Source organism: Pygocentrus nattereri, chromosome 10, assembly GCF_015220715.1.
Source record: "Pygocentrus nattereri isolate fPygNat1 chromosome 10, fPygNat1.pri, whole genome shotgun sequence".
Taxonomy (NCBI): domain Eukaryota; kingdom Metazoa; phylum Chordata; class Actinopteri; order Characiformes; family Serrasalmidae; genus Pygocentrus; species Pygocentrus nattereri.
This window is the reverse complement of record NC_051220.1, coordinates 20618287-20632883: the sequence shown is the minus strand read 5'-3', so window position 1 is coordinate 20632883 and position 14597 is coordinate 20618287. Positions and strand designations below refer to the sequence as shown.

Here is a 14597-nt window from a genome sequence, read left to right as displayed (position 1 = left end):
CATAAGCACAGAACACTGAAGGCAAACGGTTTCCATCAGGTAGAATTGAGTGGCTCTGAAATCACTTTTACAAACAAGCAAAGTTTCAGTTTAAGATTACTTTCTAAGTTTAATAAAAACTGGCTTTAAACACCGCATCACAAATAAGCTTCCTTTACTATATTGATCTGTAGGACTGTTCATACACAAACTAACAAATTAATTTATTATAAAATGAAAGTGTTTGTATTAATTCAGAAAAAAAGAAACATGCCAGTCACAGCTGCATGTACATATTTCTATACTGTGATCTATTTACACAAAGTTGGGTTAGTTCATCATTTAGGGACGTATGTGCTCCCAAATTTTTACTCTGCTGCACTGACCTTGAACTGTGTGCTTGCACTGTGTCAGTATGTCCAACAGGTCAAAACAAGCTCAGAACAAAGTGACCGCTGTGCCCTGATTGGTGTTCTGGCTTTGCACTTCTTTTGTTTTGACATGTTACACTTTTTATACACACAGAAACCAAAAGGAACGACAGATTTCTCTAAATGTAGTGGAGGAAAAAGTCAAAAAAGTCAAAAAAGTAAAAAAAAACTACTTAAGTACAGTAACGAATTACATTTACTTAGTTACTGTCCACCACTGCAAATATGAAAAAAGCAAGTCATAATAATGAGATAGTAAATGGCTGTGTATTTTTCTTTTTTTTTTTTTTTTTTTTTTTTAAAGAAACTTTATTTTAACAAAAATATAACAGTTTACAATTAACAAACAAACATCATCATTACATACAAAATATCAAAACAGTTACAGACTTTATATTTTAAAAGGTCAGAAAATCCCATTTCTTACCTTCCTGTTTTTTTGTATCGATCCTGTGGCAGAAACGGGCTTCCACACTGGACGGTGCAACCACAACATTAATAAAAGTTGAAGAACTTCAGCTGCTGCCTCCGAACAGCCGGTGGCAGTACCGAGTGTCAACCTTGTAGTAACAGTGCAAAGAGGCAGAAGAAGCGCAAGCAGGATTCGTGTTGTCAGTCATCATTTTCTCGATGAGGAGGCGGCTGATCGCTCTTCTTAAAACACGGGGTAGAAACGTTCTCGCGGCCCAAAAAGACGCAGACGTCCTTCTCGGTAAGGAGTGTCATTATGAATTATAACCTGGCGAGCTAACGCGGCAGCTAAGGCTAGCTTCACGTGTGTAATCTGCTTATCTGAGTGTCGATTTACTGTCTGTCAGTCTCCCGTCTGACTGCTGTCAGTGAAACATCACCTGGCAGCACTGACAGCAACAGACATTAACACAGTGAGTGGACTGCTCGTTTAGTTTGTTTGATAATGTTATGTTAATGTCACAATCCGTAGTATAAGTGGCCTGAACGTTCGTGTAAGTTCCATTTATTGCCTTAATGCAGTTGCTGTTTCTTGTCCTCTGGACCAATGTGCTGTTAATAACTCCACTGTTTTCTTTAAATGAATGAAGGAGCATAAAAGCTCCTCTGCTGCTCATGGCCGCCCATCTCTCTGTAATTCAGTATGATTTAGATACGCTATTCATGGCTGTTTTCAGCTCACACTTCTTCATTTTTCATTAATGGAGGATTTTGACTTCTCACCGTTCCTAATAAATGAGGCTGAGCGAGCTGGAGGGAAATGTAAGCTAGTGCATGGATTGCCGTTTCCTTCATGTCTTTTTTTGGTCTTATGGACCAAACTTGAATTTATGAAGGTCATGAAAGAAGTCATTCCCACTGTTGTCTCAGTTCACATATTGCTTCCCTGTCAGTGGTTTAGTGCAGAGATTGTTCCACAGAAACACTGAAAATGTTGTGTATCATTCATATCAAGTTATTTTTTTGCATTTGTATGTTTTGTTTTGAAGAAAAGTTTTCCTCTATTGTACATTTAGATTTTTTTTTGGCTGATTTTTATAGGCAATATCACATCACATGAATATTTATGTAGGGTAACTGAGATGCAGATCGTATGAATGATTGGCGTAAATAATGGTAGAATTCTTTGGTCATGGTCAGTCTTGCATGGTAGGGACAAGGCATAGCTCTTTCGGAGAAGAACATGGAAAATGGCTGATGGCCTATTTTTCTGGACAGTTTTTCCTAGCTGTTTTTCAAATTTGAAGCTCACACAGGGTGGGCTAAGTGGACACATGACACACATTCCCAGTACTTTCTGTTAACCAAAATTCACAATATTAAATAATCCAGTTTGTGCCTTAATGGGCCAAACTGGGATTTGTTCATGCTAAATCAGGTGCTAGAAATAAAATGAATAAAAAATAGGAATTAATTGAAAGAAAGATATCACTGCATTATTTTGACCAATTTTTTTTGTATGAATATCTCTGTACGTCTAAGTAAGGTCCTCTGACCAGGATGCTCACAGCATCATAAAACATATTGACCTTGATTAGAAAGTTTGTTTGCATATTGCCTTTTATCTTGTGTGACATCAGTATTGCAAAGACCAACATTGAGATACTGATAGATACTGATTGATAAACTAAAAAATAGAGCATAGGGCATACTTGTTTTGCATTATAACAGCAGATGTTTTCCTTCGCAGGAAGTGGTGAGCTTCCACTGCTTCCACTCTTTTGCTCTTTACACATGGTTATAGATGGTAGTCTGTTGGCTCTATTATTTTTTACATTTAAAAATTTCCCCAAAGATTACCTTGTCAATGTGAAGTGGCGGCTCTGTATTTTTCATGAGCTCAGTCTGCATCTGGAAATTACATTCAGTTGGTGTTGCCTACATGTGGAAAAATTAACAGCCATAAAACCTAAGTGTACCTCAGTTTCCATTTGTTTATGTATGTTTTGTTCCAGCACCTGGCCGTGCTGATTCAGCTGAGGCGATGTGCAGTCCTAAGTCTGAAAGCTTTAGAGAGGACGCCTCTATGGAACATATCTACTGTAGAGGTGCACTCACTGAGCTGCTTAAATATGGGCCCAAGGACCTTCATGCTGCTGCCAAAACCTTTAATCCACCCAGAGTGCTCATTCTCATCATTCCAGGTAAGCAAAACCAATATCACTTCAACACTGTAGAATGACACAAATTCTATGTTAATGTTTAATGTTTCGAATTTTAGTTGGGTAATATTTTTTATTAGTATCTTTGTTAGCTTAATATAATTGGTATTACAATACTGGCAAAAGGCTGCAACATGCAGACGACCATCTCACATACATAGTAGGTGACTTCAGCATTGTAATGAATTAGATCAGCTAATTAATTAGCTAAAGTATGAGAGAACTCTGACCTTTAATGGAGGTGGTTGGCTGGTAAAGCTTACCTGGTGGTTGGTATAGAATAGTGGGTAATACGGTTGTCCTTTATGTAGCCAACTGGGGTTGAATTCTTGGGAAAAATTCCTAACTCTACAAAAATCCATTTCGCATCTCCAACAGTGATTTGCTGAACATTTCCCTCTCACTGTATGTGGGAGTAAAATACACGTGTAACCGTTTCCAGGCAACTTCACTAGAGCTCCAGTTTTAAACTCTTTTTAAGGCATGTCATGTTTTTGATTTCATTTTTGTGTGTTCTCTGATCTACCCCATTTTGATGAATGCATTTGGCCTCTGTGCCACCTCCTATTTATACTCCAGTGAAACAGGAAGTCATGGACGATCACTTATGAGTTCCTGAACACTCAGGTGGACTTTTCTATTTTCCGTGCGAAATTGAGCTAATTAACCTCAAAGACTTTTTTTTTTTAAACATTTTTCTGTTTTTTAAATTTTTAAAAAATGTTTATCTTTCCATAGGGTGCTAATAATTATGTAAATTGCTGCACATATTTTGACAAAACTCAAGTTGATTTTTTTTGCCAGTGTTCTTGTGCAACCTCGCAGCAGTTGCTAAGAAAGAAAGCATTTGTGGGTGGAGCATAGATAGGGCAGTTAATACTATTTGGAAAGACTAAAGCTGATTTGGTTTATTTGCCTTTTGTAATGACTCATTTAGTCTGTCCAGGACAGTGAGTGAAAGATCAAGTAATGGATACAAAGAAATAAAACCCAACAGCATCAGCTTTAGCAAAGCAGACATGGAGTTAAACCAGTTGCACCAGTTAAAAATATCAGCACCAGTCTTTTCTTGCAGGAAACAATCGCAGCTATACATGTCACGTTCCGTTTTCTGGTTACCATCCAAATCTTTAAGAATGACTTTATGAACTCAAAACTTCAAAGCATATGACCTCACCTCCATCATTAAGATGAAGTACCAAATAAACCTGTCTCAGAGCATGGTCAATTTTCGTTGCCAAGATATAAACAAACACAACTCATGGAGCAGACCAGAGCTGCGCAGGAATCACGGGTTGGTCCACAGGTGGACGAATGAGTCAGACATTACGCACCTCAGCACATGGAGGGCATATGAATAGGAGCAGAGCCATAAGACACGGATCTACCTTGTTAAATTTGGCTTCAGTTCACGAGGAAAGCCCCAGTGGAAAATGGAGGGACGGGCTACCACTTTCCCCCTAACAGAGGCTTCAAGTGGAGTGACCTTATGGAAAAGCTGTGTGGCTCAGGAGCACATTTTACAAGCTAAAAATACTGTTGTGTTTTATACGTGAGCTTTGAGAGGTCCAACGGTATATTTAGTGTATCATCGATCGTTCACAGGATTAGAAAAGTCTTAATCTTTTTTTTTTTCCTCCTTTGAGTGAGGCTTATTTTGCCAAGCGAATTCCACAGACACTGTATTGAGGATCTTTATGTCCTTCATCCTTCTATGAATTTTTCCAGTGTGTCCCATTCAGGATGTCACATGTAGCAATTCAAAAACAAAGGTCCATGTGTTTACACTCCAGTGAGACAGGAAGTCGAGGATAATCACTTATGAATTCCTGAACACTCAGGTAGACATTTCTCTTATATGTACAACCTCAAAGATGGTTTTTTAACATTTTTCTGTTTTTGATCCATCTTTCCATAGGGTTCTAATAATTATGGAGCAAGCTGCACCTATTTTGACAAAACCCAAGTAATTTTTTTTTCTGCCAGTGTTCTTGTGCTACCTCACAGCAGTTGCTAAGAAAGAAAGCATTTGTTGGTAGATTTGTTGATAGATAGGGCAGTTAATACCGTTTCGACAAATTTAATTACTCCATCAGTTGATGATATTTTTTCTATAAGACATCTGCTATGTGTGTTTTTTTATATTGAATGTTTATTTTGTAGCAGTACAATTGCTGCTGTTGTAGGATTTGTATTGTCATTGTTTAAAATGACAGTATCAGAAAGCCGTTTTAACAGATTTTTCACTGTCATTTTTTTTCTGTATTTCCGAGCATGCAGGCTGGGTATTTTACCTGTTTCTCCACTGCTCACAGCTGCAGCAGAGAGTTTGCCAGTCAAATATTAGAGGAGATTAGAGGAGAAAACTGCTCCTTCCTCATGAGAGAGAGAACCTCACTACTTTTTAACCAATGGTGATCAATTCAACTGTATTGCTAATAAAATATGGAAATGTTAGTGAATATGCAGCATAGGATTAGCCATATATTCTTTAGATTCTTTTCCTGTGGATTTTTTACAACGTTAACTACCACTAACAACGTTTACAACGTTAGCTAATCACTGAGTATCCGGTACAGTTTCCCAGACATGTTAGTTCTCTGCCAACAAACTAGGTGTGAAAGGAGTCAAAGTGTATGAAAGCCAGCTAGCAAGGGTAGCTAATGTTAATTAACAGTGGCTAGTTAGCCTTACTAATAAATACTAAACATTTTCTGTTAAAGGAGACGAATATTTTATGAAACATGGTTGCTATATAAGGGCAAAAGTAAATGACGTAAGAAAATAAAGAAACCTTTAATAGTAATGAATCTTTTTTATCTTTTATTTGTAATGATGGAGATTTTACCTCAGGAACTCTGGATTTAATGCATCACTGAGGACAGGGTTACCTTGAATTCTTTGTTCTGTTAATTGCTTCTTATTTTCTTATTTTTTCATCAGTTCTTTTCATAGTAAATGCTTTTTTTCTGTGTTTTACAACATGTTATCTCTCGATGCTAAAGTGAAGGACTGTATGTATGTAATATGTTTTTGTTTTGTTCACCATGAGGGTGTTTTATGTTCAAATTTAGCAGTACAGCTTATCTTGTCTAGGAGACAAGCTTATAAGGTTTTTTTTCTTTAGTTTAGAGCTCAAATGTTTTTGTTTTAAAGATAAAGCTCCAATGTAATATCAAATACAATAGGCAACAAAACACACATAAACAAAATGGAGCACTCAACCCCCCAACATTCCCCACCCACATGGCACCCATAAACCCACCACTGATCAAGTTAAAAAAAAAAAAGGAAGAAGAAAAAAGTAAATATAGAAATAAATGAATAATCCCTTTGACATATCAAGTAATACAAACAAACCAGAAAAATATGAGAAATATAATACCAGCTGTAATAATTCAATAATGACGCTAAGGTTTTGTTCTGTTGTCATGATGTCACATGTATGAATCCTGCCGATGCTACTGACACCAATCAGTTGATATATGGGTTGGGTCCTAGGGCAGGATAGAAAATAGATAGGATAGAAAAGATGTTTCTTTTGTAAGTCGTAGGAAATGTATGTGAATTTGACTGTATAATTACAGAATATACCTTGTGTGCATTTAATACATAGACAAATTAAAAGTAACACGATGTAACATGAAATACAACCCACACTAAAATTAGTTGACATCTAGGCTGAGCCAGAGATGTTTCATTCATGTTCCAAATGAAAATGAAAGTTCAGCAGATCAACCGTTGTTCACCTCTTGCTGTCTTGCCGTTGTATCCAAAGTAGTTCACTTTTTGGGGCAGCAGGAATGAAGGAATTGACGGTCTTTTGGGGTTTGCCTTATCCTCACATGAAGCCTGGCTGATGAGCTGCCAGACTCGGTCAGTTGCATCAGACAAGGTCTCGGTCTCCCAGCCTTGTATGCAACAAGCCATAGATCAGCTGGTACCGAAGCATGATTGATTGTAATATTTTCCAAATTCCAGCACTGTCTGATGGTCCGAGGCACAATTATCTGAGATGCACATATGATCCAGATGACTTCAGAAATTCGACAGAGCTAAGGTTGGCTTCTTATTTGAATTTCCTGTTATGGTTTAAATGTCTCAGCAGTCGCATACATTCAACAGAACACCTCCCAAAATGTAACTGCTTCTCCTTCTGCTTTGTAGAAATTCAGACGTGACTCAATATTTAGCATTGTTAACAGAAAGTAGTATTGACAGAGGTTTGTCTGTATGTCATTAAATAGATTTTGCCTCATATTATCACTTAGCCTGATACTAGCTAGCGCAGGCATCTGTTAGCTGTTGTAACAGAACTGGCAGTTGGCACTTTTCTCCTAGCGTGTTCAGCTGTCCAATGACATCGCGTTAACGGCAGTTCGAAGAGAGGTGATCTCAGAGGAAATCTGTGCTAGCTTTCGCACTCCTAGTGTTGGAGATATTGTGGAATTGGGGGGAGTCCTAACCATGGGTGGAAATGGAGGAAAAGTCTAAATTGGCAAAATTTGAGGAGGAAAAAAATAAAATGTTTTCTTTCAAAATGTATAGAGTGGAGGAAATAATTATTTGATCCCTCGCTGATTTTGTAAGTTGGCTCACTGCCAAAGAATTGAACCGTCTGTAATTTTAATGTTAGGTTTGTTTTAACAGTGAGAGATAGAATATCAAAAAGAAAATCCAGAAAAACACATTATAGAAAATATATAAATTGATTTGAATTTCATTGAGTGAAATAAGTATTTGATCCCCTACCAACCATTAAGAGTTCTGGCTCTCACAGACCGGTTAGATATTCCTAATTTCAATTCATCACCTGCAATAAGACACCTGTCTCAACTTGTCACCTGTATAAAAGACACCTGTCCACAGGATCAATCAATCAGACTCCAACCTCACCACCATGGGCAAGACCAAAGAGCTGTCTAAGGATATCAGGGACAAGATTGTAGACCTGCACAAAGCTGGAATGGGCAACAAAACCACAAGCAAGAAGCCGGGGGAGAAGGAGACAACTGTTGGTGTAATTGTTCGAAAATGGAAGAAACACAAAATGACCATCAGTCGACCTTGGTCTGGGGCTCCACGCAAGATCTCACCTTGTGGGGTATCAATGATCATGAGAGAGGTGAGAACAACTACGCAGGAGGAGCTTGTTAATGATCTCAAGGCAGCTGGGACCACAGTCACCAAGAAAACAATTGGTAACACACTACGCCGTAATGGATTAAAATCCTGCTGTGCCCGCAAGGTAGGCACATGTGCAGGCCTGTCTGAAGTCATCTGCCAGTGAACACCTGAATGATTAAGAGAGTGCTTGGGAGAAGGTGCTGTGGTCAGATGAGACCAAAATCGAGCTCTTTGGCATCAACTCAACTTACCGTGTTTGGAGGAAGAGAAATGCTGACTATCACCCCAAGAACTCCATCCTCACCGTCAAGCATGGAGGTGGAAACGTTATGCTTTGGGGGTGTTTGGGGGTGTTTCATGTACCGTAAAATCCAGAGTGAAAACCTCCTTCCCTCCGCCAGGACACTGAAAATGGGTTGTCTTCCAGCACAACAATGACCCAAGACATACAGCCAAGGCAACAAAGGAGTGGCTCAAGAAGAAGCACATTAAGGTCATGGAGTGGCCTAGCCAGTCTCCGGACCTTAATCCCATAGAAAATCTGTGGAGGGAGCTGCAGGTTTGAGTTGCCAAGTGTGACAGCCTCAAAACCTTAAGGATTTAGAGATGATCTGCAAAGAGTAGTGGACTAAAATTCCTCCTGATATGTGTGCAAACCTGGTCATGAACTACAAGAAACCTCTGTGCTTGCCAACAAGGGTCTTGTTTTGCTAGGGGATCAAATTCTTATTTCACTCAATGAAATGCAAATCAATTTATTTTCTATAAAGTGATTTTCTCCATTTTCTTTTCGATATTCTATCTCTCACTGTTAAAATAAACCTGCCACTAAAATTAAAGACTGTTAATTTTTTTGTCAGTGGGCAAACTTACGAAATCAACGAGGCATCAAATAATTATTTCCTCCACTGTATACAGTGTGTTATACTGATACTGTCAACTATTGTCAAACTATTTATACTAAGATATCCATTTTTGGCCAGTACTAGTGGAGGTAAAGCATTTTACAGACCATGATAATCAAGGCTTATTCCCAGAGTTATGATTGTGTTGTTTAGGTCAGTTGTAAAGCCCTGATAAATGTGAATTATTATGGCTCTGGATATGGCTACCCTGAGGCCTGTTCAAAAATGTCTAATATGAAGGAAAGTTAAGCTTAATGTCTTAACTTAAGGGATGAAATGCAACAGCTCAGTTGTCTAAGATTGAGTCAGCTGTACTTTCTCATATGGCCTATTCGAAAAGCTTTATTACAGTAAGAGCTGAATGATGTTTCTGAGAGTTGACTGATGAAACAAGCCAGTGCATTTTTAGCAGAAGGGATGTGTAAAAAAAATCCCATGATTCTCACATTTTAGCTGGATGTGATCATGTGATGCATCATTAATGATCTGGCATTACAATGAGTTTATAGTTCTAAAGACACAAACGAGTGCTTCAGTTTTATGTAACCCATTTCTCATAACCAAGAAGTCTTGTGTTCATGATTCAGTGTGTTTTTAAACAGCTCACACACATGTTCAGTCTGGTTGCTTTCTCATTGAATTAATTAAATTAACTATGACGCTGTGTCTTTGCCCTGTGTCTTTACTAAGAACTCCTGTACTGTTCTGTCAACAGCTCTCTGTCTATGAGCAAAAATAGAATAGCATAATAAGTTCTGTCACAAACAGTCCTATTTGCTCCTAATAATGTCCATCATGCACATTTAAGCACTTGTTGATTCCATGCCTCAGGCGGATGAATCTAGTGATTGTCAGCATGTTGACAGAGTATTCAAAGAGGACTCTTTGGTGAAGGACGTGTCTTGTGAGACGTAAGTGAATTACCTACTATTGTCATCCTATATTCATCAGTCTAATATTGATTTTTGCATTGAGACGTAAATATCAAGTCAGACCATTTTAAGCCCGTGTGTGAAGTTAATATGTAAAGACATGTGTTGTGGTCCGAAAGCCCACAGAAAAATCTGACTCGCTGTCTGATTTTCAAATGACTATTTCAGGATTTACAGGGTGACTTACAGCAGTGCATGCTTACAATATGTTGGTGTATTTTTATTTTTCCTCCTGAGTAAAAGCTTTTTCTTTGTTGCAGATTTTTGTGGTGGTGAAAAAGGTTGTTTTTGCAATAAATGTTTAGGCATGTTGGGCCATTTGTTCACTTCATAAGAGTAATTTAAGTTGTTGAAGTTCCTGTTTAATTTGCATTTGTGGGTAATGCTGTTCGTACTTCACCATTTTCATAATATCCATATTGTCAGACAACGTCATAGTGGTATTCACTGTTCTACCAGCATACCTTATACCCCTTCCAGCAACAGGTGTCACTAAGAGAAAGCCTGCTAAGGCCGATGACCTTAACACAAGTTGTGGTGAGTGGCCACTTTTCTTCAGCTCTGAATGTCACTGAGCATTGTACTGAATGGACTCTTTATGGCTTGCAGAGAGCCCATGCGTAAGGACTGTTATTGTAGAGCCTGTGCCCTTTTCCCCAGAGATAACAGCAATAATCACCATCGTCTTGCCAGAGTCACTTCACCCTCCCCAGCGTCTCATGTCCGCACAGGTGCTGCTGTTTTAATCTGCTACAATAAGTCTGTACAATGGAGAGGATAGAGTACCCAGGTACTGAGCCAAGCAGCCTTCAGATGAATAAAAGACTAAAGCAGAATGGTCATGCTTATTGGATAGTGGTTTATGTTAACCACATAATTTATTCAGTCCTGTGATCATCAGATGTTACCTCTTGCTTATGGCATGTCCATACTTGCTAGCCAGAACTTGATTTCCCAGAAGTGCCATTGATCAGCAGTCATTAATAGTATTTTAGAGCAAGTGTGTATTTGAGCATCGTATTTTGCTATATTCATGAACGTCACAATGCTAAACTTTTAGATGATTAAGATTGTTGTATGTTATCAGAATGAGAAATATAACAATGTAAAATATAAGGAATTAAATAAGTAAAAAACAAAGCATTTCTTTAATGAATATAGGTTATAGTTCAAAGTTTTAACCTTGTTGGGCTGATAAGTTTAACAGCTTGTTATGTACAACATTTCGAGTTCCATGCAGAGTATCTCTACCTATCTCTGCTCTTATCAGACTAAACACAGGTCATTTCAGCCTTTCAGCCTAGATGTGAGTCTCTCCAATGAGATTGAATTCCATTAATGGGGAGAGAGATAGGCTTTGTGCCCAGATGAACTGACATTTTTGCTGGCTGCAGTAAATTTTAAATATATACTGCCCCTGTTGATTTGTTGGACCAGTGGATGGCAACAGCTTTCGGCAGTTGTTTTGAGAGAAATTTGACCTTTTATACAAAAATATAAATACATGTGTTTCTAGAAAGTGTTTTATGCCTCTTTTCAAAGAAAAAATCAGCAAGTACTTTGAAATCTTTCATGTTCAGAATCACAGCATACTTCTCATAGCACTCTGAACACAGAGACTGCCAGCTGTTAATATTTTTGATGTGAATGCATATGGCAAACTACTAGCTACTACTCTGTTGCTGCTATAGAATGGATCCAGCATTCAAGATCATTTGAGAATTTAGTACTTTACATTTGGACAAAATTGTTAAGCTCTTCGTAATTTGTTGGGGTGAGAGGAGAGTAACTTATTATAGCTCATGTTAAAGCCGTAAAGATGTTCAATGGGCTGGGGATGGTTTCCACAGATGGTTTGGATTTATAGGAACCTGCTGTGCAGAGCACTCTTTTCGTCCAAGCAGCTGTATCCAATAGCCTTCAGTATCACATTGTTTGATAATTCGTAATAATCTTACAAAGATTCCTTCTAGTCTTTCCTCTGCCCCTTATATGCTACATATGTGCTGCCTTGCTTTGCCCCCTCTTTTTCCCAGTTGCTGAAGACTGAAAGGACCAAGGCCTTGCGTAATTAATCCAAAAATAATGTTCTTAATACAGGGTTGAAGTATACATGTATGTTTTTTTTTCTTCCTTCTCCTTTATATTTGTAAGTTTTTCCAAAGCTTTTCCATTTTTCTTGGGATATGGAAACTAAATGTAGTGCAGCGCTCATCACTCTTCACGCATGAAGTAAGCAGGTCTGCCCACACTTTTTTGTGTCACACTTGGCTCTGTTGCTAGTTGTTTTACTCAAGCACTTAATATCCATCCATTGCTACAGGTGAGCAGTTTAAAAATATAATAGAGACAGATTACCATATTGCAATTACATTGCCATGTAGTGCGACTGTGATATCCCTTGCAATATATTAAACTACAGATGCATACCAAGCATTGCATTGACTATTTGACTAGCCTACTAATAAATCCACTAGTCAGTGCTGTGGGCAGAAATCAGTTAGTCAAAGATTGTGCCTGAGTTTAGTAATGAATTATACAGTCAATAAAAAAACAGTGTGAACAGCCAGCAGGACAGCCAACAGTTTTTCGTCCAAGCACAAAGTCCAAAGTATCACACTCCAGAACAGTTGAAGCAATAGGTAAAATGCAAATAAAAACAGAAAAGTGATTTATCAAACTACTTTGACTTGTATTGAGATTAAGAACGGTGTAATGTTCAGTTGCCTGTTAACACAAATAGCTAATTGGCCAATCACATGGCTGCAACTCAATGCATTTAGGCATGTGGAGGTGGTCAAGACAACTTGCTGAAGTGCAGACCGAGCATCAGAATGGGGGAAGAAAGGTGATTTAAGTGACTTTGAACGTGGTATGATTGTTGGTGCCACATGGGCTGGTCTGAGTATTTCAGAAACTGCTGATCTACTGGGATTTTCACACATAACCATCTCTAGGGTTTACAGAGAATGGTCGGAAAAAGGAAAATATCCAGTGAGCGGCAGTTGTGTGGACGAAAATGCCTTGTTGATGTGAGAGGTCAGAGGAGAATGGGCAGACTGGTTCGAGACGATAGAAAGGCAACAGTAACTCAAATAACCAACCAAAATCTCTGAGGAATGTTTCCAACACCTTGTTGAAAGTATGCCACGAAGAATTAAGGCAGTTCTGAAGGCAAAAGGGGGTCCAACTCTTTACTAGCAAGTACCTAGTGTACCTAATAAAGTGGCCGGTGAGTGTACCCTCTTTCTGAAATTCATGCTGATGTTCTGGCACGGGGGCAGTTTAAGACAGAGCCTCGATACTTGGATACAAAAGTAGCATCCAGGAAAGATGTAGTACTTAATGCCAAAAATGCCTCAGCAAAAATCCAAGTTTAAAAAAAAGGAGTATTTGAGTATTTGGATATTTTACCCTCTACAGTGCATGATATCAAAAGATTCAGGCAATGCCAAGAAGTCTCTGAGTGTAAAGGGCAAGGCTGAAACCACAAGAGAACAGTTACCACTGAACACATATTGGAGCTACATATGCTGCCTTTTAGACTCCATCTTTTTCAGGGACAACCATGCTAGTTACAGTACGACAATCCCAAGCCATGTTTTATGTGTGTTATGACTGCTTTTCTTTTAATGTAGTTGTATTGATGACTAGTTAGCTAATCACCTGCTGTTTGAATGATCAGCAAGAAAAAAATCAGTAGTTGTGCACCCTTGTTTAACTGCTTAAAACTGTGTAACCTGCTTAAAATTTGAGTTCAGTGAATGCTTTGATTGATACCTACAAAACACTCATCTTTAACGTCTGTTAACATTTATTCAGCACATTACTTGGAGGTCTTATTTGCACATTTGCACCCTTCTGCAATATTAGTGTAGAAAACATCAATTGTAATAATGGTTAACAACACATATATTGTAAAGTCCAAACAACTAAGCATGCCTGTGGTACTGCTGTATTTGAAATTTGCCTTGCTTGCATTGGCCAGTGCAGAAAGAGTTAAGACAAGCATGCCAGTAAAGGTTATGTCCTAGTATTTTCATGCATTGCTGAGATTTTAGGCGGAATGTTACCTGGAGGTTATATTTGATTGCCAGTCCATCCTCGGATCCCAGTAACCTTTTTACCTCTTACCTTAAGGAGAACTGATAGAAGGATTGAGTGATGGAGAATAGCTTTCAAAGGGAAAACATGAGATTAAAAACTAGCCGAATGATTCAATGTTAGAGTCAGCTGAGGACAACTTTTATCTGCAAACCTTTAATTGCAGCTTTACAGTATAGACTGTTAAGTTACAATAACTTGTTTTAAACTCTTTTTTTCTTTTTTTAACAGCATGTTTTGGTGTTGTTGAAGAACAACTATCCACTGTGTTAATAGTATTGATAAATTATTTGTTATGACTTTCTTTGACTCTTTACTGATTTGAGCCAGTTTCATTCCATGTCATAAAGAGACGTCAGGCCACTTTAGAAATAATCTTCTGCAGTCCTGCCCTTTTCTGTTACCACACAGACCCATGAATCCAAGAGAAGAGCCTTCAGAGAAAGTAGTCTATCAGAAATTCTGACCATAGTGACCCTTGTCTGC

The 14597-nt window shown here is 38.3% G+C and overlaps 1 protein-coding gene across 1 annotated transcript in view; it reads left to right on the top strand.

Annotated features, from left to right (window-relative positions):
- The first annotated feature begins 978 nt into the window (after window positions 1-978).
- Window positions 979-14597, top strand: part of ldah (lipid droplet associated hydrolase) — a 68149-nt gene continuing 54530 nt past the window's right edge. Inside the window, exons 1-2 of the mRNA XM_017694412.2 lie at window positions 979-1122; window positions 2837-3025. Coding sequence (XP_017549901.1) covers window positions 1041-1122; window positions 2837-3025 — 271 coding nt within the window. The 5' untranslated portion in view covers window positions 979-1040. The remainder of the gene's footprint in view (window positions 1123-2836; window positions 3026-14597) is intronic.